This window comes from Hermetia illucens, chromosome 5, assembly GCF_905115235.1.
Source record: "Hermetia illucens chromosome 5, iHerIll2.2.curated.20191125, whole genome shotgun sequence".
NCBI classification, from domain to species: Eukaryota; Metazoa; Arthropoda; class Insecta; order Diptera; family Stratiomyidae; genus Hermetia; species Hermetia illucens.
In genome coordinates this window covers 14,779,610-14,805,119 of record NC_051853.1, presented here as the reverse complement: position 1 = coordinate 14,805,119, position 25,510 = coordinate 14,779,610, and the positions used below count along the sequence as shown (strand labels likewise).

The window sequence follows — 25,510 nt, the reverse complement described above, 5'->3', positions numbered from 1 at the left end:
ATGTGTTTCAACGGTATACAGCGTAGAACAGTGCATGGTATGATAGTCTATGCAAAACTACCCCCGAAATAACCCACTCAATTGACAGAAGGCTTGATTTTCAACCTTTTTCAAAAAGGTGTCAACACTACATTGGGAGTACCCATTTATTGCGTATAAACGCGTGCTTCTGCTTACACAAATATCAGGTCAAAACGCTGCTCAGGAAAGTAGGTGTGCTACAACTGGAAATGCCTGGGAAAATTCGGGAAAGTTCATTCACAGCTCCAAGACATGCGCAAATTGGCCATTCAACAATTCTCGGAAAATCGATTGGATGTCCCCGCACTTGAAACTGTCTCTTTTCACCCCAAGTTATTTGAACGACATTGATTTCCACAATTGCGGGTGCAACTGAGATGGAAAACCGTGATTTTCCACTCAAGAACCACCAGCAAATAACGGGAAAATCACCTGAGCAACGAGATACTTCCAATTTTCCATAGTCCTAACAAACCCTGTTCGCGTTAAGTTCTATTCTACTAGACACAACACACCACATTAGAACTTGAGTTTTTCGGCCTCTCTGTTGTGTACGTACACATATCCATATCAATTTTCATGGTTTTTCGGTTAGAATAATTTCCTTTTGAAGGCTCAATTGCAAAATCGATCTGAAATTTTGAAAATCGTGCGAAACAAATCCAAAAGGAAACGGGTCGTGAATATCGTGAAGCGTTCATCCCCATTTTGCCGAGTTGAAAAGTTAGCCAGCCCCCCCTCGTGATCCAGGGACTCCAATTTCCAAAAGGTGCAAATGTCGCCGCATTTATAAGATCGGTGTTCGAATTTCCTTTCATTACCGTCAAAATTTCCGTTTTATAGTGCAATTTCCACTTTCCACGGTATCATTTGATCGGTTCTCGCGTAAAATCCGTAACCGCGAAATAAGCCGACCCCTCCTCTTTTCATAGTGAAATTTTAGCAAAATTTAGTGTCTGTCCGCTGTGCAGATAAGATTATGCTTGCTAGTGTGCTGCAGCGAAAAGATAAAAGATAAAGTTGAGCAATAGTTAATATTTTAAAAGTTACTGTAACAAGTGAGCTAAGATACTCGTACTTTGATAAAAATTTACAAAAATTCCATTAGCGAAATACTAACATTCACTACTACTCTTACAATCCATGGGAGGAAAATTTTTGGGAGTATTTTACCGAAATTACGTGAAGCTACAAATATATAAGTATTAGGAGTATTGAAAATTTATAACGGAAATATACAATTAGAGAAAATACGAAGAAGAGCAATACTATAATATAAGGCGGCCACATCCACCCGGAAGTGAGGGAAAACTCCAAGGACTTCGCATCCAATCTCACAAACATCATCAGAAAAATCAACAAAACTTCGTGTGCAATACGGTAACGACATTTCCACATTTAATAAAATCCTTAAACAAAATAATTTCAATCCCTTCACCCGAACAAGACAAAGTTTTCCTCAAGCCCCACCCACTGTACCGAATTTTCCGATTTTTTTCCCTTCATAGTATTTGTACACGATTTCGCCGGTAGATTTGCTTTTATATAGTTACACTGTCCCTGTCCCCGGCAATAGTCCTTCCCATCCCATTCCTTCCGATTTTACCATTCACGCTGGTTCTCGTACATATTTTCCCCTGGCCCGGGAAAATTCAATGAATTACATGTGTACATGCGTAATGAGCCGCTCACAATTCCCCGGGACATTCGGAAATGTTAAATGTGAACAACGGAGCGTGGTGCAAACTGGATAAGGACATGAGTACTATTTTCAAGAACATGCTTGGAAACGCCGGAATGGATGCTCGTGAAAGGATACGAAATTCCTTTAGATCAATTCGAGGGGGCTTAATATCTAGGATCAATTCAAGGGGATGATTGGGCTGGAACAGAACTAATGACATGTTCGCGGGAATGTTGAAAGAATAGCAGCCTCTGAGCCTGTTACTAGTTAATATTAAGGATTTGGGAATACAGCGTGCATAGCATCAGTGAGGCTGCAATTTTGGGGAAGATAGTTCAATGACTCAAATATGGCACACTAACGATATGTGTCAGAATTTATACATTGTCCGCCAGGCTGTCTGCTTAACTGTGCGCCTATCTGTCTGGATGAGCTGTCGTCACGGAATTGGGTGGAAAGGGGTTTGTCAATCTTAGAACTTTCAACTGGGAACCCCAGCCAATATGGAAGATAAGAACTTACCATATTTTATTGCGCAGTTACTCTTCCAATGCAAATTTCAGAATGCATACTATACTAACACTTATCTCTACGGAGAAGGCTCTACTCGCTCCACCATTCTCAGAACTTCTGTACAAAATCTGGTCCATACATATACATAGGAGTCTAAATTGTGTGGCTAAACCAATTCCCAATCCTTTCCTTCCAAAAATTGTGTGGTCCATTTTTTACTGGTCCAATTATGGGAAGTAGTATTCGGGGCTGAAAAATTCTGATTTTCAGTGCCTTCGTTAGAGTTCACATTTCACATCCATTCTGTAACGCAAGCCCTGCCATCGTTTCGTATATGCGAAATTTACTTTTTCTGCATACCTTTCTGTCATACCTGTCGAGAGGACCAATATGCTGATGTTAATAACGTTTTGATGTCAAATATTCTTATAACACCATGCGCTTCCCTTATTCCCTTTGAAATCCGAATGATTAGTCTTTAGGACTAAGACCATTTGTATCGTCATTCAGAAGACCAACGACGTTTACCTCTGATTTTCATATAAAGCTATGTAGGTCCGACATAACCCAGTCCCCTGTCGTCAACCAGTCACATTAATTCTGGCTAACTCCCCCCCCCCCCCCTCGTTCTCCTTAGATTTCTTTTAAAGCACCCTCACCTCTCTCTTGCTTTTGATATTTATTTGACTGGCGCAATTAGGGGATGTACCCAACTCGTATACTATGTATATGCTTCTTTCACCATCTCTGGAAAGAGGCACTTATCATCCCTATCCTCAAGAGCGGAGACCCTTCTCTTGTTGTGAACTACCGGCCCATCTCTCTCATCTTTCCTCTTGCCCCAAAATTCTGCAAACATAACTTCGGTCACCTCATTGCCAAAACGCAGCATGGTTTCATGAAACATAGATCTACGACTTCAGACCTTCTGGTCTTTACCAACTTCGTGGCTAAATGCTTTAATTCACGACAGGAGGGACATGCTATTTATACTGATTACTGTAAAGCCTTTGATACCGTTAACCATATTATTATGCTCACTAAACTCTCATTATTCAACTTCCCACCCTAAATCATCTCCTGGCTTTATCAGAGATAGTCTCATGCCGTTCCTGCTAAGTTTCTTTTCATGGTTACTTCCTTCTCTCCTTCCTCTGGTGTTCCCCAAGACTGTATACTTGGCCCCCTAATCTTCCTGCTTTTTATCAATGACCTTTGCTGCATCCTCACCTGTGTTTGCGTTACGCAATTTTATTTGCCTCAGTTGCGTCTCCGTTGGACCGTGCTCTCTTACAGTCCAACCTTGCTAATTTGGTCCGCTCATGTTCGGTCAACAAGCTAACACTGAATGTCAGTAAATGCCACTGGATGTGCTATTCGCTTAAACTATCGCTATCGGATGAATTGCAGTAACGTTACACTGCATTTCACCGGCTCCCCTTCCAAATACTTTCCTTACCTTCGGAGGCAACCATGGGGCATTGCAACTCTAGGGCTCTGTTGCAAGGCTGACTGTTTCCTCACTACCCGTGGGAAAGAAATTAGGGATAATATTTCAAATTCTTTTAATGGAACACCCGGGGACACGAAGACAGTACCCAACACGATTAAGAGTCGTTCAACAACATCAGAGCGTCTCTTGGCCCTTGGATGTTTTGGCGGTTATGCCGTCAACCACCAGGGATAGAGGACCTAGGCGTGGTATGGTTTGGGCGAATCAAATAAATGAATTTATCGTCTGCGCCTATTACCGTGTCATTGATTTGGAACGGAATCGATCAGGGTACAGATACCGGCTCCATGACGCGTTCATAACCTGCTTTTCGGAACTAAGTCATGTTCCGTAGAAGAACATCGTCAATCAATATCGGGTGATAGTGAAAAAACAACCGAGTTGCCTTACCAACTAGGCAAGAAATATTCCGCAAAGCTTCACTTGAACTGGGATTCGAGTCCTGAACAAATCGGACTAACCAAACGAGCAACTCGAATACTCCACCTATAATTCTCTCCATGAACCCAGTAATCAGGAGAAGCTTTGTGACTGGGGATATTGATCCAACTTCCTTCAACAGACGCAACAGGCCGGTAGCCGGTAAAGTCCTGACCTGATGTCGAGAACAGAGTCGCAGGCGAGTCTAAGGTTCTCCCCGTATACTAGCTCGGCAGGACTTGCAGCAAATTCTTCTTAACTGGCTGTCCAGCCAAGTAGAACGAGAGGCAGGACCTGCGATCAATAAGGGTCGTCTTTGCCCATTATAGCGGCCTTCAGCGTCCTGTGCCACCTTTCAAGCATCTCATTGGACAGCGGGTGGTACGCGGTTGTCCGGTGGCGTTTAAAGCTAAGAAATTTGCCCAACTCTGCGAAAAGAGAATACTCAAACTGCATTCCTTGTTAGGTGATTATAATTGGCATAAAAGCGTGGAATCCATTCTCGACAAAGGACCTCTGCACAAGATTGTGCAGTAATGTCTCTCGGTATGGCCATCGCGTAAAACAATCGATGATTGTGAGGCAATACCTGAAACTAGGCGAGTCTCGCAAAGGGCCAATAATGTCGAGGTGGATTGCCTGGAAGCGCTTGGTGAACCGAGGGAACACTCCAACCTTTTTCCTCACATACTTTGTAATTTTGTACTTCTGATATGAGATGCACTGTCTGACCCAAGATTTAATGTCCTTGTTCATTGACGTCCTGACTTCACCGTTACTAACCGATTTGTTATCCGAATGCGAATGGGTGCGCCAGATCGTGAACGACGTGAAATACTTCCTTTTGCAAATCAGCCGAAATATATGACCTTGGTCCCATGTTTGAGGTCTCTTAGTATATACTGGATTTTGAGCAGAAGATAGGAAACTCTCCAAATGTGTGCTTGGAGTTGGTCCTCTAGCTCTGCAGAACTGCGTCGTCCGTCTGTGCCTCGGCAACTGCCACGTGCCACGTGACAGAGGGTCAACAACCACGTTACCTTTTCCAGGCACGTGTTGAATGTCGGAAGTAAACTGGCTGATAAAGCTCAAGTGCCGAAGTTTGGGAGGGGACGCGTTGTCGGGATTTTGTTTCAAAACAAAAGCCAAGCCAGCGTTCAAGGGAATACCGGAAATACTTAATTGCGAGGTACGCAGCGAGTAACACACGATCATAGGTGCTGTAGTTCCCTTGAACGGGTTAGAGCTGTTTGGAGAAGAATCTCAACGGCTGCCAGATTTGATTAATTTTTTGGTGGAGACTAGCACCTACGGTAATATCTGAGGCATAGACGAATATGACTAGGGGTGTATCTTGCTGAAGGAATTCCAGAATTGTAGCATCCCCCAGCTGTTGCTTGGTGGTCTCAAATGCCTGGACAGCCTCTGGGAGCCACGCAATCAGACGGGAATCTTTGGTTTTCGGCCTACACAAGAAGGCGTTAAGGATCGATTGATGGTGGCCGCGGGGAAGAAACGACTATAGAGTCGTCATCTTAACTGCGATTGTAGAAATTTGCACTGTTCAACGTTAAGGAGTAGACCAGCCTCAAGGAAACGTTGAAAATGCACTCGAGGTGTTCTAAATGCTCGGACTCAGAGAAAAACACGACCAGATCATCATCCAAATATACGAAACAGAAGCACAGAGCACAGCACAGAGTGTTTGAACCTTTAAAAGGTATGCACCGTATTGCACACTCCAAAAGGCATCCTAGTGAATTCGGAGAGTCCGAAAGGTGTGCATATTGCCGTTTTCGAAATGTCTTCAAAAGCCTTGACTAAATTGAAGGTGGAGAAAATAAGGGCAGTTTGCGATAGAGTGCGCAAAATCATGGGTCTGGAATCGTCTGAGCATTTCGACGTCTGTAGTCGCCACAAGGTCTCCATTCGCCATTGGACCATGTGAAGTGGCGACGACCAATAACAGTTTGAAAATCTGCAAATACCCTGCTTAAGAAATTCTTTGAACTATCTCCGCGCAACTGCGAGCTTTTGCGGTGGTAATGGACTCACCTTAAAGATAAATTGAGAACCAGTAGTGATGATGTGATACTGAACATATTTTTGAACGTATTTTTGATGAAGTGCGCGAATACGTGCATCGGTAACGTCTTCAAAAACGAAGGAACGAGTACTGGGCGAGCAGTGTGAGATTTTTCCTGATGACCTAAAGAAACTTATAGTTCAATGGAAGGCCTACTTTATATATCCATTAGCAACCCATAGTGGCACAGGAAATCCACGCCTAAGATGGGTATGCTGATGTCCGCGATTATGAAGCGCCAAAAAAACGCTCGTCCAAGTCCTAAACTCAAGTCTACCTACCTGTAGCCATACGTTGCGAATCGACGAAGAATTTGCTGCAGCGAGTTTTAACGATTGCTGTATTGAACTATGATGACGGGATGCAGGAAGCACCGAAATTTCAGGGCCTTTATCGACCAGGTATGTAGTTGCGTCAGCTCAAGGGATCGTGTGAATGTGAGGCGACGTTGTGCTGCATTTCGGGTGGCAGTCGCCAGAACTCTCGGCAAGTCTGATTTGTTTGGTGAGAAGCACGTGGTCTGTGAATCCCTTTACATACAGCAAGTGGCGCCATATTTCGTTGAGCTTAAGGGGGAGCTCCCCATACATGTGAAAAAGGAGTGTAAAATATGATGATGTAGGGTAGGAAATGAAAGGGTCCAGTTAGTACTTTTCGAAACTGATCTTGTTTCTGATATTAGGTGAAACATTGGGGAGGGAGAACTCAACATGTATGCCCGAATAGTGTAACAGGTCTCGTTTTCAGAACCTATCCAACCGAAAAATTCCAAAAAATCACAAATCTAGGCCTCAAAAAGTCCCTTTCCGATACTTGCTCAAATAAAGTTCATAATCCGTAGGAAATTCCTCTTATGAGATGAACACAAAACCTTTATACCCGAACATTCGTATTGCTAAAAGATTTGATTCAATCCTTCACACAAATTACTATACTTCGCTACTCAATATTTATCATATTCCTATATATGTATGGCAGAATTACAACTCCAGGCATTCAGGCCTTCTACATTGGACCCCGATCGAATCTAAAAACGTTTGCCACATATTATTGAAAAATACCTGTCCAAGGTGTCTTCGCCTAAGGTGTGAGGAAACCGAACAGCTGCATATAAAGCTGTTTTTCTTCAACACATTAGCTCCAAGTATTCCAACGCAACGCTCAATTTTCTCCAAATGATAGTTTGGAGTGTACCATCAAAATCCTTACTAAGGTTTTCATTTCTTTCTTTTAAGGGACAATAGCAATGCTATACAAAAATGTTCGCCTGCCGATATGAGTTCAAATTTCGACATTCAAGTCTGTGGACTCTTAACAAGTCTGTGGACTCTCAGAGAGGCATTGACAATGGGTAGCTTAAAGACGAATGTCAATTCTGCCAGTTATTTCCTCTGAACAAGAGCTGCTGCCCCTTATTTGACATTCTTTATTTGATCAATCTCCCCAGGAGTGCTTCGTCGACCTTCGACCTACTTCTTCGACTGAATTAAACAGGACAAATAATAATAATAATATCATCCCCTTATGACTGCATGTTTGACGATTTAGCCCTACTTTATTATAGAACCTAAAGTGATATTAGCAATTCTTTGTGAAGAACATCAGGGTATAATTAAAAGTCACAAATTGACATTCAGCAATGTCGACCAGACAAGAATCATATGGGACATATGAAAATATAGGAATGAGCAGTTTCTATTTGCAGATAACCAATAAGGCACATTTAAATGTTTACTGTCTGTCTGTCTGTTTGTCTTTTTTTTTGAGGAGGTAGAAATCTTCAAAAGACTCTGGCCTGGACAGGCCACCGTGTAGGATTGTAACCCACTAAGACCACCCCTGACTCCCCCCAAGCCCTGTGGAACCACCGTACGGTATTACATCACGGGGCGGAGTCAGCTCATTTTAGCTTGGTCACCTTTCGTCTCTATGCGGCGTAGGTACCCGCGTTTTTTTAGTCTCCTCTGCCTTTTGGAGTTTGGTCGCGATAGATACGACCATGGAGTTGGTCGCATCCCAGTCTTCCTGACATGCTAACATTCTTCGCACCAGATTCTCTGGTATGAGCACCTCTCCTAGAGTCTCCTCTAGGTTCTTCCTTTCCTTCCTTAGAAATCGGAAGAATACATGCTCTGGGTCCTCTGGGTCCTCTGGGACTCCATCGCAGTTTGGACAGTCGGGTGAGGTATCTAGTTTAAACCTGAAGAGGTACTGGCGATATCCTCAATGCCCCGTGAGAAACTGAGTAAGATTATAATTAATCTCACCGTGCCGTCTCTTTAACCATTCCTTGATGGCAGGGATGAGCCTGTGTGTCCACCGACCCTTTCCCGAGCGTTCCCAACGCTCTTGCCAGCTATTTGGAAATCTCTCCCTTTCGGTGTTCTTCGTCTGCGATAAAGGAGAGGTAGACTTCGCATTATATATATTCGTCATCTGCCAAGATGTCAATGGGCATCATCCCAGAGATGACGAATGCTGCATCATCTGAGACCATCCTGAATGCCGAGCACACCCTTAGGGATGTTCTTCTGTAGACTGAACTCAGTTTGTTATCGTTAAATGCAACCTGCAATGCCTTTCCCCAAACTGGAGATACATAGAGCAGGATCGAACACACTACCCCAGCTATAAGCAACCTTGAAGCATGCTGTGACCCTCCCACGTTCGGTATCATCCCTGCCAGGGCCACACTTGCAGTGGATGCTTTGTCATAAACATACTGCACGCAATATAAGCTACAGCATAGAGCATGATCCTGCCAAATTTGGTGAAAATCGCACTATTACTAACAACGTTATACTAGGTAAAAGCTGTCGCTTGTAAATGGTTTTGTTTTACACAAAGCTTTAAACCAGTCGAAAATCGAAAAGGGTCGTTGGACTCACAGGGGGTGGCTAAAGAGGAAAAATGGAAAGATCAATTATTATTTTGACCGATTTGCGCTGTCCATGGAGGGTACCGCCAAAACCTGAAAATTTAGATTGGAAACCTCACCTGATGGGGTCCCGGCGGGCAGAGTGCACACAGTGTCTTTTAAAGACCCCCATTTCCTTACAAAAAAGACAGACAGGCGGATAGACAGACATTGAACTGATTTAAATTAAATCATTTGAAATTCCTGTAGACTAAATTATTATCTGGGATATTTTGTCCAAATAACCGAAATTAGGTTAATAATAAGAAGAAGTTCAATTATATTTTACATTTTGAAATACGTTTGTATACTGGAAAAAAAAATGAAAACCAAACGCTGTTATAATGTTTAGTTGACCAGAAATGAAATTATCTTTATAATAACCATTGATCATAATTCTCAAAGAATCCCAATCGGAAACATCTGAAGAAGCAATCCATCCTTCATTTCGAGCATTGCTTGATTAATCACAATTTTTCGTTTCATTATTTATCTAACTCACACAACTGTATGCCAACTGCCACAGTTTACTGAGCGCAAATATACCTTTGCGATTGAAACAAGCGTGTGATTTCTCCTAGAAATTTATCTGCGCTAAGATACATAGCATACACACATATGTATACGTAATTCAATCAAATTTCATATAACAAATCATACCTAAGTTTGGCAACATAATAAAGTAAAATTCATCCTTTCCACGGAGGGGCAATTACGTTGATAAGTTCCTTCCAAAAAGCTTCCCCAACACAAAATGTAGCCGGGTCACTTTGGCACCATTTCAAAATCACGCCCCGGGGTGAAGCCGGTCCCCGGGTGAAGTTACTAGGGTATGTCATATAGTATAAATGCTGGGAATAGCTTTATGCAGAAAAGTGAAAGACCAGGAAACCGGAAGACCAAGAAAATCAATAATGCAAATCTCTCCTTCTTCTGGTTACTCCTGAATGATGGAATTTACTAATGATGTTTGTTGAGCGCTTGCAGGCAACTCCACCCCAAAATCGCTAATTGTTTTCGGCAGTAGGTTCGTAGTGCAGGAGCCTGCAATTAGGGCTTTGTGAAAAATGCAAATGAAGGAAATATAAAATGGGAATTAAAATACTTTTGGATGTGTATTCAATAGTGCTATGACCAATAATTCCGAATGTATATACCTAAATGCATATTCGGCAGTATCACCTGACTTTTAGACTGACCCAATGGAAGGACTATTCAAATTGGTTTGTACGGAGCAGTAAATGCTAAATTATTCCTCGATAAAAACATTCGTTCGTTCAGTGAATTAGTTTAAAAAGGCTTTTCGATGAAAAAGATACTACCTCTTTCCAGATGGTAGGTAGGTAGGTATCAGTGGCCGCTCCGAGGAGCCCAATTAGCGCTTTGGTGCGCCGTTTTGATGTTACAAACTCCTAAGACGTGGCTGTTGTTATGGCAGGAGGGAGGCAGAGTCTAGCCGGCTCGGATCTTCAGAGCCAGCCCCTAGCATTCACGAAGGAAAGTAGCTCTCCCATCCTGCAGCTAGAAATCTCTCTGAGGTCCCCAAAGAATGGTTTATCCAGTGTTCGCAGCCTGACTCTAGCCAGAGCTGGGCAATCGCAGAAAAAGTGCCTTCTCCGCAGCTTCGGCAATGCGAGTTGTAAGGTAAGCCGAGCCTGGCGGCATGGTCCCCTATGGGCCAGTGCCCCGTGCAGACCGCCGTAATCTTAAATGCATTTGCACGTATCTGGCACAGGAGCTCTCGTGATCAGGCTATGTTATTAGCGGGCCAAATTGACTTGGCACTGTTTGCAAACCTTCGCCATCTCAGGCCCACGGCTGCTAGCTATTGCGAGTAGACTCGGCCCTCGACAGCCGCCAGCGGAACACCAACTGTATTCGCCGAGGGACTGCCTGGCCAATCCGTCAACCCGCTCATTCCCCTCAATGTTCCTATGCCCGGGAACCCAGAGGAGAGTGACCTTGAGCGTGCCGCCCAGACGGTTAAGCGCGTCTCTGTACTGCCCCACCAGCCAGGAAGATGTCGTTGTTGAGTACAAGACCGTGATGGCCGCTTGGCTCTCGGTCAGAATGGCTATGTTACGCTTGGGGGCTCGAATCACGCTCCAGCCATCGACAGACTTCCAATATCGCCAGTACTTCCGGCTGGAATACACTGGCGAAACCTAGGAGACCATACGACTTGGATACACTGTGTGTATTTGAGAAAACCCCCGCGCCGACTCCATAGGCCATCTTTGATCCGTCCGTAAAGAATACTGTATCATAGTCTTGCAACACGCCGCCCATCTTCCACTTTGCCCTGGTTGGAAGGTCCACAGCAAAAGTTCCTCGTGAAGTTCAGCTTGCGTGTGACATACTCCATGGGGGTTGCCCAGATTTCCCCAACTAGGACGTTGCAGTGGCCGTAGGACTTCGCTGCCCAGCATCCGGTCTCACGTAGTCTGATGGCACTGCACGCTGCAACATATTTGATGTGGAGCTCTAGGGGGAGGAGATGCATGAGTACATTGAGAGCATCTGCCGGGCAGGACTGCAGAGCCCCCGTAGGACCTGCACACGCGGTTCTTTGAATCCTATTAAGCTTCGCTCTATTGTACTTTTTCTTCAAAGCCTGCCACCATACAATAGAGCCGTACGTTAGGATCGGACGCACTACAGCGGTGTACATCCAGAGAACCATCCTCAGCCGGAAACCCCATTTCTTTGCAAAGGTTCTCTTTCAGGCATAGAAGGCTATACAGGTCTTCTCAACCCTCAGTTCTATGTTCAACCTCCAATTTAGCTTAGGATCCAGGATTACACCCACATACTTTACATTAGAGGAAGGAACCAATCTTTGTTCATTCAGCCGTGGTAGATGGAATTCAGGTATCCTTGGCTTGGTGGTGAATAGCACCATCTTGCGGCCCACAGGCACACCTTTCGCAACGCTTCTTCCATGATGTCACTAATAATGGACAGAAACATCCCTGATACTAATATCACCAAGTCGTTGGCATACGCCACCACCTCCACCCGCTGCTCTCCAATGTACGTAAAATTTTTTCCATTACTATTAACCAGAGCACCGGTGAGATGGCGCCCTGGGGCGTTCCTCTGTTCACAGCTCTGGTCAGTGGTTGCCTCCCAGATCCGACTGGATTATCCTGGTACTTAGCATGGATATAATCCAATGCGTGAGATACCCCTCCAATGCAATACCGGCCAAGGCTTCCTTGATGGCGTTGGTACTGACGTTGTTAAAAGCTCCCTCTATATCTAAGAAGGCAGCAAGGGTATACTGCTTGTACTGCAGCGACCGCTCAATCGTGCAATTACCTCGTGGAGGGCGGTTTCTGTGGATTTTCCTTTGAGGTAGGCATGCTGGGACTTAGAGAAAGGCGTTCTCTCCATAATCGTCCTTAAGTGAATGTCCAGGACGCGTTCTAGGATCTTCAGCACGAAAGAGGTCAGGCTGATTGGTCGAAAGTCCTTCGCGGACTCACCTCGCCTGCCTGCTTTCGGTATGAAAACCACTCGTGCGCGCCTCCAGGACTGCGATACGTATTCTAAAGAAATGCACCTCCGGTAAATCTCATCAAGCCACGGCGCACTCCTTTCCTGCTGCTTCTGTAGCATGACAGGCATTATGCCATCTGGGCCTGGAGACTTGTATGAGGAGTAGCTGTTTATAGGCCAGCCGATCCCATCCTCGGTAATTACCGATTTAATAGTCTCGCACAGCTGGTGTTGCCACAAACCCTCCAAACAAGATTCTGACTCACCGTCCTCTTCGCTGGAGGGAAAGTGGGTTTGAACCAGCAGCTCCAAGGTTTCGCTAGAAGATTCCATCCAGGCGCCTTCTGACTTTTTAAAAAGGATGGGCTCTTATGTTCCTTGGATAGAATCTTACTGAGCCTCGCGGATTCACTTGTGCTTTCGATGTTCTGACAATAGTCCAACCAAGACCGCGTCTTGGCGGTCCTGTTGGCGACTTGTACTTCTTCAGGCAGTCCTTGTATGTCCGCAAGTATTTTTGCCTGTAGCAGATGTTGAAGATTTCTCTGGTCAGCTTCCTGAGGCTAGAGAGATTCTCATTTCACCTACCTACCTACCCTTTCCAGATGAATACTCCAAAAATACTTTTTATTATTAACAAAATTTTATTAAAATCGGTTTACTATTTGTCTATCCGTCTGTCTGTCTGTCTTTTCTTTTCCGGAGGTGGAAACCTTCCAAAGACAATGGTACACATGTTCCAGCCTGTGAGATTTATACCCACTAAAATCACCTCCTAACTCCTGTCCTCTTCCCCGCGGAACCGCTACAAGTATTTCATCGCGTGGTGGGCATGACTCTACCCTCTCCCTTTGCCCGCCGATTGAATTGGTAACCGCGCTTTTCTAGCCTCTTCTGCTTCTCTTAATCTGCACTGAATTCGCCCTACTATGTCGTTCACTGCATTCTAGCTCTCCTGGCATACAAGCATTTTTTCAATTATATTTTCCGGTCCTAGTGTTCCTTCCAATGTCTCCTCTAGACTCTGCTATTCCTCAGCAAATCTAGGACACTGGAAAAAACATGCTCCGGGTTCTGCGGAATACCGTCGCAGCTGGGACAGTTGGGTAAGCTGTTCAGTTTAAACCAATAGAGGTATTTACGGTAATCACCATGTCCCGTGAGAAACTGCGCGAGATCATTATTTATCTCATCATCCGTTCTCTGCGGCCCCACCTTCATGCTGGGAATCAATCTGTGGGTCCATCGACCCTTTTTTGCCTGTTTCCACCATTGCTGCCACCTGCTTAAGGATTCCTCCCTTTCGGAGTTTTTCATTTGTCGAACAGAGGAAGAATCGGGTCCATGATAGATACGTGCCCTCTCATCGGCCAAAATGTCGATCAGCATCATTCCGCTACGTCCTAGATGCTTCTATAACTACAGTACACTCTTAGGACGGTCTTTCTATACACCGCGCTAATTTCTTGAGCATTCCATGCGGTATGCAATGCAGTTGACCAAATTGGCGCTGCGTAAAGCAGTAGAGAGCTCACCACTCTAGCTATAAGCAGTCTACGAGTATAGTGGGCCTTCAACATTTGGCATCATCCTTGCCAGGGCCATGCTAACATTGGACGCCTTGGCGCAAACATATTGTAAGTGCTACTTGAAATTCAGCCTCGCATCTATCATCACTCCAAGATATTTAATTGCTGGCTTTGAAGTCATGATATGCTTTCCCATTCTGATACGGGCAGTGGTTTCCTTACGCCGCTTCGTGATATGCACCGCCTCTGTTTTATTCTCCGCGAGTACAAGACCTACATTTTCCAACTACTTTTTTATAGCAGTGGTTGCTTCGGTTGAATACAATTCCACATCCGCCAGATCTTTTGCAACAACAATCACCGCTATGTCATCAGGGTAACCCATTATTGTGGTCTCGCTAGCAACTGGGAACCTGAGGACATTATTATACATGATGCTCCATAGTAGTACCCCCAGCACAAAGCCCTGTGGAACACCCGCGGAGACAATGAATTCTTTGGTTCCATTGCCTGTGTCATACCAGAACCTTCTATCTGTTAAACAGCTGTCGACTAGCGCAGTTAATTAACTTGGTACACCAATCGCAGCCAATGACTTCCTTATAAAGTTCCAACTGGCAGAGTTGAACAAACTTTGCACGTCAAGGGTTATCACAACACAATACTTGCTAGTGCCACTCCTTCTGTGCATCGCATTTTCAGCTAAACCAGTGACCAGTTGGATGGCGTCGACCGTTGATCTGGCCAACTTTCTACCACCGAGAGCAATCTGTTGTACATTATTCTCTCCGTCCATAGTATTCAAGTGGCATATAGGCCTGTAGGAAGATGGTTCACCAGGAGGCTTACCAGGTTTAGGCAACAACACCAACCTTTGTTTTTTCCATATCTCAAGAAAGATCTCATCCGCCAAGCATGCTTCAAACAACTCAACGAATATATCTTTCCTTGACTTGACGGCCAGCTTAAGGGCTTTGTTTGGTATGCCGTTGAGGCCGGGCTCTTTGTTATCTCCCAGCCTACCAAAAATCTCCAGTACTTTTTCCTTCGTTACTGGAGGTATTACAGCCACATCTAAAGATGTACGTAGACTGTAAACACTTATGTTCCCCTGTGGGAGCAAACCATGTTATTTGTGGAGCTGTCTGACCTCTAAATCTCCCCATCACAACCCTGTAGGCGCTTCCCCATGGGTCTATATCCGCCTCTGCGCAGAGTTGCTTGGAGCGGTCCCTCTTGCTTTGCCGTATAGGGAGCGTCGGGTTTCTTCGGGCTTCCTTGTAAGCTTGCTGTTTCACCTCCTGATCAATCCTAGCCATTGCGCTCTGAGCCGCTCGTCTAGTCCGATGTCTGTCTGTCTGTCACACGTCTAAGATGGTGCAACTCATGGCCATATTCCAACAGTTTTTCCATCGTTTGTCACAGAAAGCAAATCTGATCTGATGCTGATTTGCCTGGAGTGAAGACCCTTTGGTATGGACCGATAAGGTTCTACGATCCGACCTAGCAAGATTGCGGAAACTAACTTGTAGATAGTACTCAGCAACATGATATCTACCTTTTTATGTGTGGGACAAATACTGCCTCTTTGCCAGTCGTCAGGCATTGATTGAGCATCAGTTGATGAGCAGCTCCGTGTAATTGTTAGCTTCTATAATTAACCAGTTCGACTGTAATTCCATCAGTTCCTAGCGACTAATGGTTTTTAAGCCGATGGATTGCATGAACTCTTTCTTTCAAGCATGGTGGTGGCACCATTTGCCCGTCGTCTTCAGTTGCCAAGAACTCCAGCTCGTCAATAGTTTGGTTGTTGGTTGGTCGGAAATCAGATTTCAATCTTTACTGAGGCTTACATCGTCGAACCAGCCTTTCCGAATGCCAAGTGTGTTTGTGGACATGATATCGGTCTTCAGGTGGCTGTGAAGATAATCTACCAATACTTCACATTCAGGACGTCTGCGCTTTGCGATCATTGCGAAATCCATGTCCCCCTTACGTGTTACGGAGGGTTCTGCTATGAATGGCTTCTGTGTTCACTCTCACTTGATTGTCAGAGAGGATTCGATTTGATGATGTTAATACTCGAGTTCGAAGCACCATGCCAACGAAATAATGTTCCAAGTCCATGTTGGTCCCCTTCATATCCTGGCGTTCATGAAGGCTGAGAAATGACAGCATTCGATTTGCAGGTCCTCGATTTGGTTGAAAGTGATCCCGTCTAGAAGGGGTCACGTTTGTTTGTGGACCGCTTTACGGGCAAACCAGATACTTCCAACAGCCGTTTCGTGCGAGGGATCATCCGCAGTACATTGTCATTCCTAGTTTTATATAAGCTAAGTTTCGTCCCTACTTGGCTGCTAAAATCTCCCTTAAGTATAATTTTGACATCATACCTAGGATATGCTTGGAGTATTTGCGCAAATTGTCCGTCGGTTTTCGTTGCTGCATCCATAGATGTAGAATCCTCCAATTCGAAGCTTATTTCGTGGCTCCGTAAGTTTGGTTTCCCATGCGGGGGTCAGCCTTACCCAACCCCAAAACTGGAGGATCATTTAGTACAATTTGTCCTATTTTTAGACGTGGGAGACCCGTTTTCCTTTTTCTTCATCGGGAATGTTCCATTAAGGAAAAACTCCCAGCGATCCCCACGTGGAGATAGAAATAGAATTTTATAGTAGAGCTGCTGTTGGTTCAACAAACGTTTCCCAGGTTTTATGCTTCAAGATGAATACCGATCCATGTTTCGGCCTGGGGCCTATACTACCCTTTGACCGCCTTCTTCCATTTATACATAGCGATTTACATGCATTGTATACCTCGGATATATACAATATATTACATATGTATATCTTCTCGTAGGATACAGTAAATCCATGCAAAAATGGTCACATGGACCTATAATAACTTAGTTGATAATGGCAAAATTTCCATCAAACGTTTTATTATTTAGTTCTAATGTCCTCAACGCAAAGTTTTAAATAACAGAATGAAATTGTTACCAATCCAAGAAACTGGCTTTCGAAAAGATTATCCTGTTCCAGCTCACTAGCTGCCAGTTTCTGACCCTTGGTCCAATTCCGTGATATGTGCATCCCAGCCCGAAGTAGTCACGTAATCCGCAGCCGTAGCAGAAAACTTGGCGTTATCCCAAATATTCTTCATACCAATGAGCGCCTGCGGATAATTCTAGGAAAGGGAAACCACACTGCTTCCTTGATTTTCAAGCTAACGACTCCCTCAGACGTATCGTCTGTCCGCATCCTCTGCAGAATTGATAAAAATACACCATTGACAGACTTGAATCCAAGTTACAATTCCACCAGTGTGCCTGTCGTAAAGGAAAGGAAGATAACTGGCGAAATCCTCAGATGTTCAGAGTTATTTGATCATCTACTTATTCCTTGAAAGGACAACAAAAAACTTCATGGCAGGTATACGAGAAGAAGGCAACACCGCATAGCCTGTTTTAACTGTGGGAGTCCAACCTCACAATACTATTTTTTGTTGAGGATGCTGGGAGTCCTGAGTCCACACCCACTTGGTGACGGACCGGACCACTTGGGAAGCAACTTAGTTCCTCTTTTGTAGTCCACGCGCTAGGCTGCCGTAGAGGAAGGTCTGCATGATTTGAACCAGACTGTGTGAGTCTCCCAGGACATCAAAGAAAGCCGTGAGGGATTTAGGTACAATACCTGTAGCTGACAATATTACCACCCGCTCGAGATGCCAAATTTCTTTAATTTCCGAGCCACTGGTTCAAAATTCACTTTCTTCTCCACGTATTTCTGTTCAATGTTGCTATCATGGCGGATAGCAACATCAATAATACACGCTGAACGACTCATCTTGTCAACTAACAGCATGTCAGGCTTGTTGTGTCGAATATAGCGACCAGTTAAGACTTGCTGGTCCCAATACATGTTGTAATTAGAACTATCTAATACTGCTTGCGGCTCATATCGGTAAACCGGACATGTTCGTATGATCAGCCCATGCTTGTATGAAAGGTTTTGATGGATGACCTTACATACAGCGTTATGCCTGGTGATCTATTGCACCGGTGCCATAGCAGTGCAGCCAGAAATGATATGGTCCAACGTCTCTAGCGCCGAACCATACATTCTGCACTGGCCGTTCTCCGCCCACTCTTTGATGATCACCTCTTTATAAGCTCGGGTAGCGACCACGCCGCCCTGACTGGCAGACATGAATCCCTCCGTCTCAGCAAAGAGCTACCCAGAGTACAGCCATCTGCTCGGCAAATGGCTGCCAAAGACAATTCCCGTGTTTACCGTGCATTGCCTTCGACTTCCTTTCATCGATCCGGTCTTGGTCCGACTTCACCCCACTCAGAAAATTTAAAGATCGATCCTTCAAGTTTAGTGGGGTCAGGCCATAGTCTGCCTAACAAATAGCCGCATGCAACGGACTCGCCTGCTCTTTGCTGTAAAAATAAGTGCGCAGCGAGTCGACTTGGCGATGATCTTGTACCATCACGTCAAAAACGCCTCTACCTCCGATGTCCGTCGCACAAATTCCGACATCAGAGCATTCTTCAGATCACTAACTCAAACATTCGACAATCCGAATATCACGGCTGAATATGTCCATTATTCGCAACAGACTTATAAGGTGGTCATCAGTACCAGCATGCAACTTGATGTCATCTAAGTACATGGTATTGCGTATTTGATTGCGAAACCATGCCCTTTGGCATCATTCGGCTGTCATGAAAGGGGGTTCAGTGCCATGCAAAACCAAAGTGGACTCAATGAATCTCCGTGAAAGATGCCTCTCCATATATGGATAGGCTCTGAGGTATTGTCACCCTCAGATGGACGCACTGATAAGGGGTTATGCTACCCTTCCATGACTTTCGCCAGGAACTTTATTTGTTTGGAATCAATGCGATGCAGATGTAGGGCATCGATTAGCCAGGTATGCGGAAAGCCTTGGCATAATCAATATAGCAACAAAATAGATTTCTTTGGCTGCTTGTCCTACAACTACCGAGTCGATGATGAGTTGCTCTTTGAAACCCCTTGACCCAACTCGGCAGCGCTTCTGCTCCTCGGACGGAATGTTGTTGGTCTCGAGGTGTGTGACCCTTCCACTAATAATGGACGTAATGAATTTGTGAGGGTTGATAAGCGAGTAATCGCTCTTGTGTCCGCGGGGTCCTGCACCGTTTCCTTTTTTGAGACAAGGTACGTAATTCTCGCAGTAAGGAAGGGCAGAAATTTTTCCGGCTGACTAATGGCCTAATTTATGCTATGTACCAATCGACTGTGTACGCTGGTAAATTTCTTATACCAGAAATTCTGAACCCGATCGAATTCAGGGCCTCCTCCAATTCTTCGATCAGTTTATAGCTCGTCGACCATCTGTAGTGGCATGGCAGGTGCTTTCGGCGGTGATCTACTCAGCATGCCGGGTGGGTAACCCCCAAAGCTCACCTCAATATTCTCTCGCTTCCGTCACCGAAAACTGGACTGTCTGTACGCTCTGTTGGGATTCGTTGCGAAATCTGAAAAAAAAACTCTGCTAATTCCTCGCGTAAGTTGCATTCTGGACAAGCCTGGAGTGACTTTCCCCATACCGGCGTAATCAACTGCATATAACAGAAAGTTTCTGATTTAGTGTGTCCAGAATTTCAACTAAAGGTGTCCCACTGGGGATGGCATAGTTCCTGTAGACACTGTGCACTTTATTTGTCATCCGTCTGCTGGCATTGTCAGTGCCGATTTCAATCAGCCTAGCAATATCCTGCCGTAATGAGTCCCGCCGACGTTCCGGACAAATTTTCCATGGTGGATCCCTTTGCTGACTGTGAAATCTGACAGCCGTAACTGCACTTTAGTTGCAGAAGTAACATATCAGCACGCATCAGAGATGGAACCTCATCATTGATTTAAGATAGAACTCTCGGAGTTGCTGGAGATGCAGGTTGGCTCCTGATCAACGTAGCGCATAGATGTCGAACCGCCCCACGATTAGCGGTTTCGACGCCGTGCTGTCCATTACGGGAGCCCAAACCAGTCAACAAGACAGACAACTCCCGCCGGTTATCCGTCCCGGACCTTAAAATCCTCCTTCCTCTCATTTTTGGTGGTGCATTTTATCCCTAGCTATCATGTGTGGATGCATGTAAAAGTACTATGGTTTGTCGACGCAGAACTTGTTGAAGCGATTTTCGGTAGATCGATTCTTTTGCTACCAAAGTAGCTCTACTAGAAATCTGACATTGGGTCCGGGCTATACGCTATACGGTGCATGACTCAAAACTTACCAATCAAACTCGCTTAGTTTTCGGTGTGTCAGCAAAGATTATTTTAGTCTGACATTGTCAGGATGAAAGACCACACCTTTTCTGTTGATCAGTTCTGGTCATTTTATCTTAATCGCTCGCTGCAATCTATTTAGCTGTGAACAGTAGGGCTCTGAATTGGGCGTTAAGCCATATGATAACACTTTATAACAAACGACTTCCTTTCAATTACCTCATACAACAAAGCCGTCGCTCAGAAACGCAGTCGGCTCGTCTTGATGCAGTAGGGACGAACCAACGTTGTTTTGGCCAGCCGACCGTTTCCTGTCGACTTCAATATTCAGATCAATCTTAGCAAGTGAGTTCTTATCAGCGCGATTTCAGGTGCATACCACCGAAGACATTTTTTTCTGAGATCAATGCAACCCCATCACGACCCATTCTCATTTAAGACGTGATCATGACGTACTACACCGCTGGTTCAACGTCACATCTTGATCTTCATTACCGCAAGGCGCCGTTCATTATCTTTTATAGTCCGCTAGAACTCAGAACCACAAAGGGCGACAGGGCGGACGACACAGCGGTAAATTGTTGATTTGAGATGTTCGTTGATGCGTCGATCACAAAGAACGAATGTTAGGGAACGTCATTTCAGCCAAGTTGCGCTGATGAGTGAAGTGAAATCATCCATCATTGGCTGATAGCTTTGAGGTGTTTAGGTCGCTCAGTTCTCGGCGCCAACCCCATCTAGTAACAAGTTTTTAGATAGGCTTATAAGAAGCATGATTTCTTTGCATTTTCAAATTAATTCACATCAAATTTATTTCAATTTTCAGAGATTTCAATTCAATCGAACGGACCGAATAACATTTTATCAAAAGTTTAGACGAATTTCACATCGATAGCTCTCAATTCAGTTCATCTGTACACTGAAGGACAATCAAACAATTCAGCAAAGTGTGCTACCAAAAAAAAAAAAATCATCTTACTACGAAAAACGACCTGTTAACTCTTAACACAAATCAGGTGACACGCTTATACGGCAAGGATTTAACAGAATAACGTCCACCAAAATTCGTGAAACATCGAACAAAATGATTGCTAACGGTTTAGATAATAGTCAACAAAACGGTCGAGCTGGCTCCATAAGTAGCGGACAAGAAGATGCCAAGACAAATCTTATAGTTAACTATTTACCACAGACAATGACCCAGGAGGAGGTCAAGTCCCTATTCTCGAGCATTGGTGAATTGGAGAGTTGCAAACTGATACGGGACAAGGTCACTGGTGAGCTTGAAATCATGGAACTTGCTTTTTTAGCAGTTTCCAAAAACTTGAGATACTCAGAATATCGAAGAGTTAAGGGTTGAAAAATCTTCGTTGTTCTTAGGATTTCAGGTTTTACTAGCTTGGTGTAAGCAACTAACGAAAAGTCTCCAAATGTTTGGTTTGTTCCAGGGCAAAGCTTAGGATACGGTTTCGTGAACTACCAGCGATCCGAGGATGCCGACAAAGCAGTTCACACATTCAACGGTTTAAGATTACAAAATAAGACAATAAAAGTTTCTTTTGCTCGTCCCAGTTCCGATGCAATCAAAGGTGCTAACTTGTACGTATCAGGACTGTCTAAGAGTATGACACAACAAGACTTGGAGAATATCTTCAGCCCCTATGGTCAGATCATAACATCTCGGATCCTTTGTGATAACATCACTGGACTATCCAAGGGTGTAGGATTTATTAGATTCGACCAACGAGCTGAGGCCGAACGGGCTATTCAAGCGCTGAACGGGACTACACCGAAAGGAGCTACTGAACCAATAACAGTCAAATTTGCCAATAATCCTAGCAATAATCTGAATAAGGCACTTCCACCGCTAGCAGCATACCTAACGCCTCAATCAAATCGACGCTTCCCTGGGCCTATTCATCACCCAACGGGACGGTTCAGGTGACCCATTAGCCTTCCATTGTTACATGTTGACTAAAACCATTTAAATTTTTTTTGAAAATTTTTAGATTTTCACCACTGACGGGAGATCTTCTTGGAAATGCTATACTTCCCACCAATGCTATAAATGGTTCTGGTTGGTGTATATTTGTTTATAATTTAGCACCGGAAACAGAAGAGAATGTACTTTGGCAACTTTTTGGACCATTCGGTGCCGTACAATGTGTGAAGGTTATTAAGGATTTGCAAACTAATAAATGTAAGGGATTCGGTTTCGTTACGATGACGAACTATGATGAGGCTGTGGTAGCTATACAATCATTGAATGGCTACACTCTTGGTAATAGGGTTTTACAAGTCAGTTTTAAAACGAATAATACTAAGAATAAAACTAATTAAATGATTAATTATTAAGTTTTTATCTACGAAAAAAGTTAAGATTAATCAAATGTATTTTACATGCTTTTGTTCGAGTTTTTTCGTTTTAATCTGCTTGTAAAATTTAATATAAATAAAAACCTAAGCAAAAGCAATGGAATTTAATTTTGAATTAGCGAAAACTGTTACTTCAGGTGGCATGTGGGTCATACTAATCTGTTTTCATTTTTTTAGTTATTATTAATTACATAAATTAAATAAATTCCATCAAAAATATTTTTTTTTATTTATTTATATTTATTAAATTAAATTAATTAATTAATTATTAAATTAATTATTTTTAATCTAATTTTTATTGGAAGTGTCTTTCGAGAACATTTTTTGGATAGAAGGATAGATAATATTACAATTTTAAGCAAGCATTTTGATGCTACAATAATCCTGCAAATGTTCACCTTTCTTTCGGAATAGTAATATGAATAGGTTGCAAGTTGAAATCCACAAAAGCACAAAAATTCAGCAAGTGGATAACTTAAAGTTCCGCAGTTTTCATGGTATTTTACCATATTGACCACTTAAACCCGAAGTAATGGTTTCCGTTGTGTAGTTAAGTGTAAATTCATTTGTAGTTAAATATTTCCAAAAGTAGAATATTGAAATCTTAATAAGCGTATTTTCACCATTCTCTAAAACTTTCATGCGTTTTGATAAATACAAAAAATAGATGTCTAGAACAGGGTGACGAAAACAAAAAACGCTAGAGGGAAAATGATGTGAAACGAAAACTGTGATCAATGTTGATAGCATTCAAATTAATGAAAAAAAAAAAATAAAATATTACAACGCGCTTAATTACTTCACCCAAAGTATTGATACATTTAAGCAAACTTCATTGTCACCCTGTTCATCATATAACAATATTTTCTTTCCCGTATTTATTCTCTATCTAGGTATAGTGGTTAAATAATGCTAATTTATTCCCTAGAATAATATAAACGCACATAAGTTACTTAAAAGTGATTATAAATTAGTATCTATTTTTTAAAACTAACATATTTTGTTAAATGTCTGCAAAAGTACCCGAAAGTGAAAATTCTAAGCTGAAAATATGGCTTAATGAGACAATTAATAATATGATTATTTACTAATGTTCAAAAATAACAAAACAAAAGCGGGATGGCATCCTGAGTACTTACACAGCTGAACCTACCTAGGAAAAAGGTATTCCATTTACAGAATAGCAAAACATCCATTTAAACATTGAAATTTTATAAATGACGAAATCAATGGATTCCTACATTTATAACTTTTGAATTGTAACAAATGAGACTGGACAATTTAGCTAAAAGAAATATAAATATGAATCTTTATTCAACCAGAAATAAAAAACGGTTTGAAACAATAATCTATTGGCAACCAACATTCCATGAAACATAAAAAAAAGCGATTTTATAAAGCAAAATATAAGATTCAATTCATAGAAAGTGATATAAACATTGAATAATTGAAAATTAGCAGTAACAATTCTTTTCTGGACGCGGTCATTGCGAAAAATAACGAAACGACGAAACGCAAAATACAAAACTTAATAACAATAAGAAACATTGCACAGTTCGGACAAACCATAAACATCTTCAACCAAAATTATATAAAAAAAAAAACTAAGTTAATATACTTAAACTCCTATGCATTTAATAAAATAAATTAAAAAAGAAAAATGATAATAAAATGTTAGTTATTTTTTAAAAAAACAAAATTTATTCAAATAAAATAGGCAGCAAAATAAATTTTGATGAAAGAAAGTTCAATTGGTAATAATGTATTTTTAAAGAGAAAATGGTTACAACTTAGATTACGTTAAATAAAACCAACAACAATGAACAATAATGTAGAATGTCATTTGATAAATTTTTAGAAAAAATTATACAAATAAAATCATTAAAAATATATTAGGCAGAAATCAAGTTGAAAATTTGTCAATGAGTGAAAAATTTTCTTCCGATTCTAGTTTAGTTTATTTTAGTGGAAATTCTTTAGAAAATGTGGAAAATCCTGTGTGGACGTCTAGTTTGGTTGTATAACTTTTCGATTCGTGGGGTCAATATGTCGATATTTAAATACGATCACTCTTTGGTGGAGTTGATTACGTTACAAGCAAACAGATTAGATACTCATAATGCAAATCAAAATTTATTTACTTCTAATTCAGTATAGCGTCCCATTCTCGGAAAATAATCCATTGTAATTAATTGGAACAATACAATTCCTCCGAAATATCAATGGAATGAACTGCTTAAACGAGAAACTCAACGGTTTTTCAGCGCAATTATACGCTATATTATCCCTTCTGTTTTGGTGGCCCTGTCTAAATTCTAATTGCATTTTAGTAAGAAGCAGAAAATTTCAAAGCAAATAAAAGAACAGTATTCAAAAATGATAAATAAAATTTGATGTAAAATGATATAATGCACAATCTTAATGAAATTATTATTATTTGATTTGGCATTTAAATGAAACATACAGTAGTTAAAATAGAAGGAAATGTTAAATTAATCAAAAAGATAAATTGCACCTTTTATAAATAAAAAAAAGAAATATTATATTATTAAGTGTAATTCCAAACGGATTATTTCAATTACTTAAAATATTAATCTAAAAAAAAAATATTATCGCATTATTAATTGCTATTATTCAGTGAACAAAAAAATATACATTTAAAAGTTAAC

General features: G+C 42.4%; 1 protein-coding gene across 2 annotated transcripts; it reads left to right on the top strand.

The window, feature by feature from the left end:
* The first annotated feature begins 488 nt into the window (after nt 1-488).
* LOC119657905 (ELAV-like protein 2) lies at nt 489-23,032 on the top strand. 2 transcript variants are annotated; one of them, XM_038065066.1, is made up of 4 exons: nt 489-1,401; nt 21,292-21,742; nt 21,914-22,400; nt 22,475-23,032. In XM_038065066.1, exons 2-4 carry the CDS (start codon nt 21,550-21,552, stop codon nt 22,803-22,805), a joined length of 1,011 nt encoding a protein of 336 aa, XP_037920994.1. In that variant the 5' UTR covers nt 489-1,401; nt 21,292-21,549; the 3' UTR covers nt 22,806-23,032. The 2 variants fall into 2 exon arrangements, with proteins under 2 accessions (XP_037920994.1, XP_037920993.1); XM_038065065.1 differs by having other exon boundaries at nt 490-1,401; nt 21,914-22,406.
* The last annotated feature ends 2,478 nt before the right edge of the window (nt 23,033-25,510 follow it).

Bases quoted from the DNA above. Each gene is read 5' to 3' on its own strand.
- LOC119657905 (XM_038065065.1), top strand. From the start codon at position 21,550: ATGATTGCTAACGGTTTAGATAATAGTCAACAAAACGGTCGAGCTGGC. The intron at 21,743-21,913 runs GTGAGCTTGAAA...GGTTTGTTCCAG, and splicing joins GATACGGGACAAGGTCACTG to GGCAAAGCTTAGGATACGGT. The intron at 22,407-22,474 runs GTGACCCATTAG...GAAAATTTTTAG, and splicing joins CACCCAACGGGACGGTTCAG to ATTTTCACCACTGACGGGAG.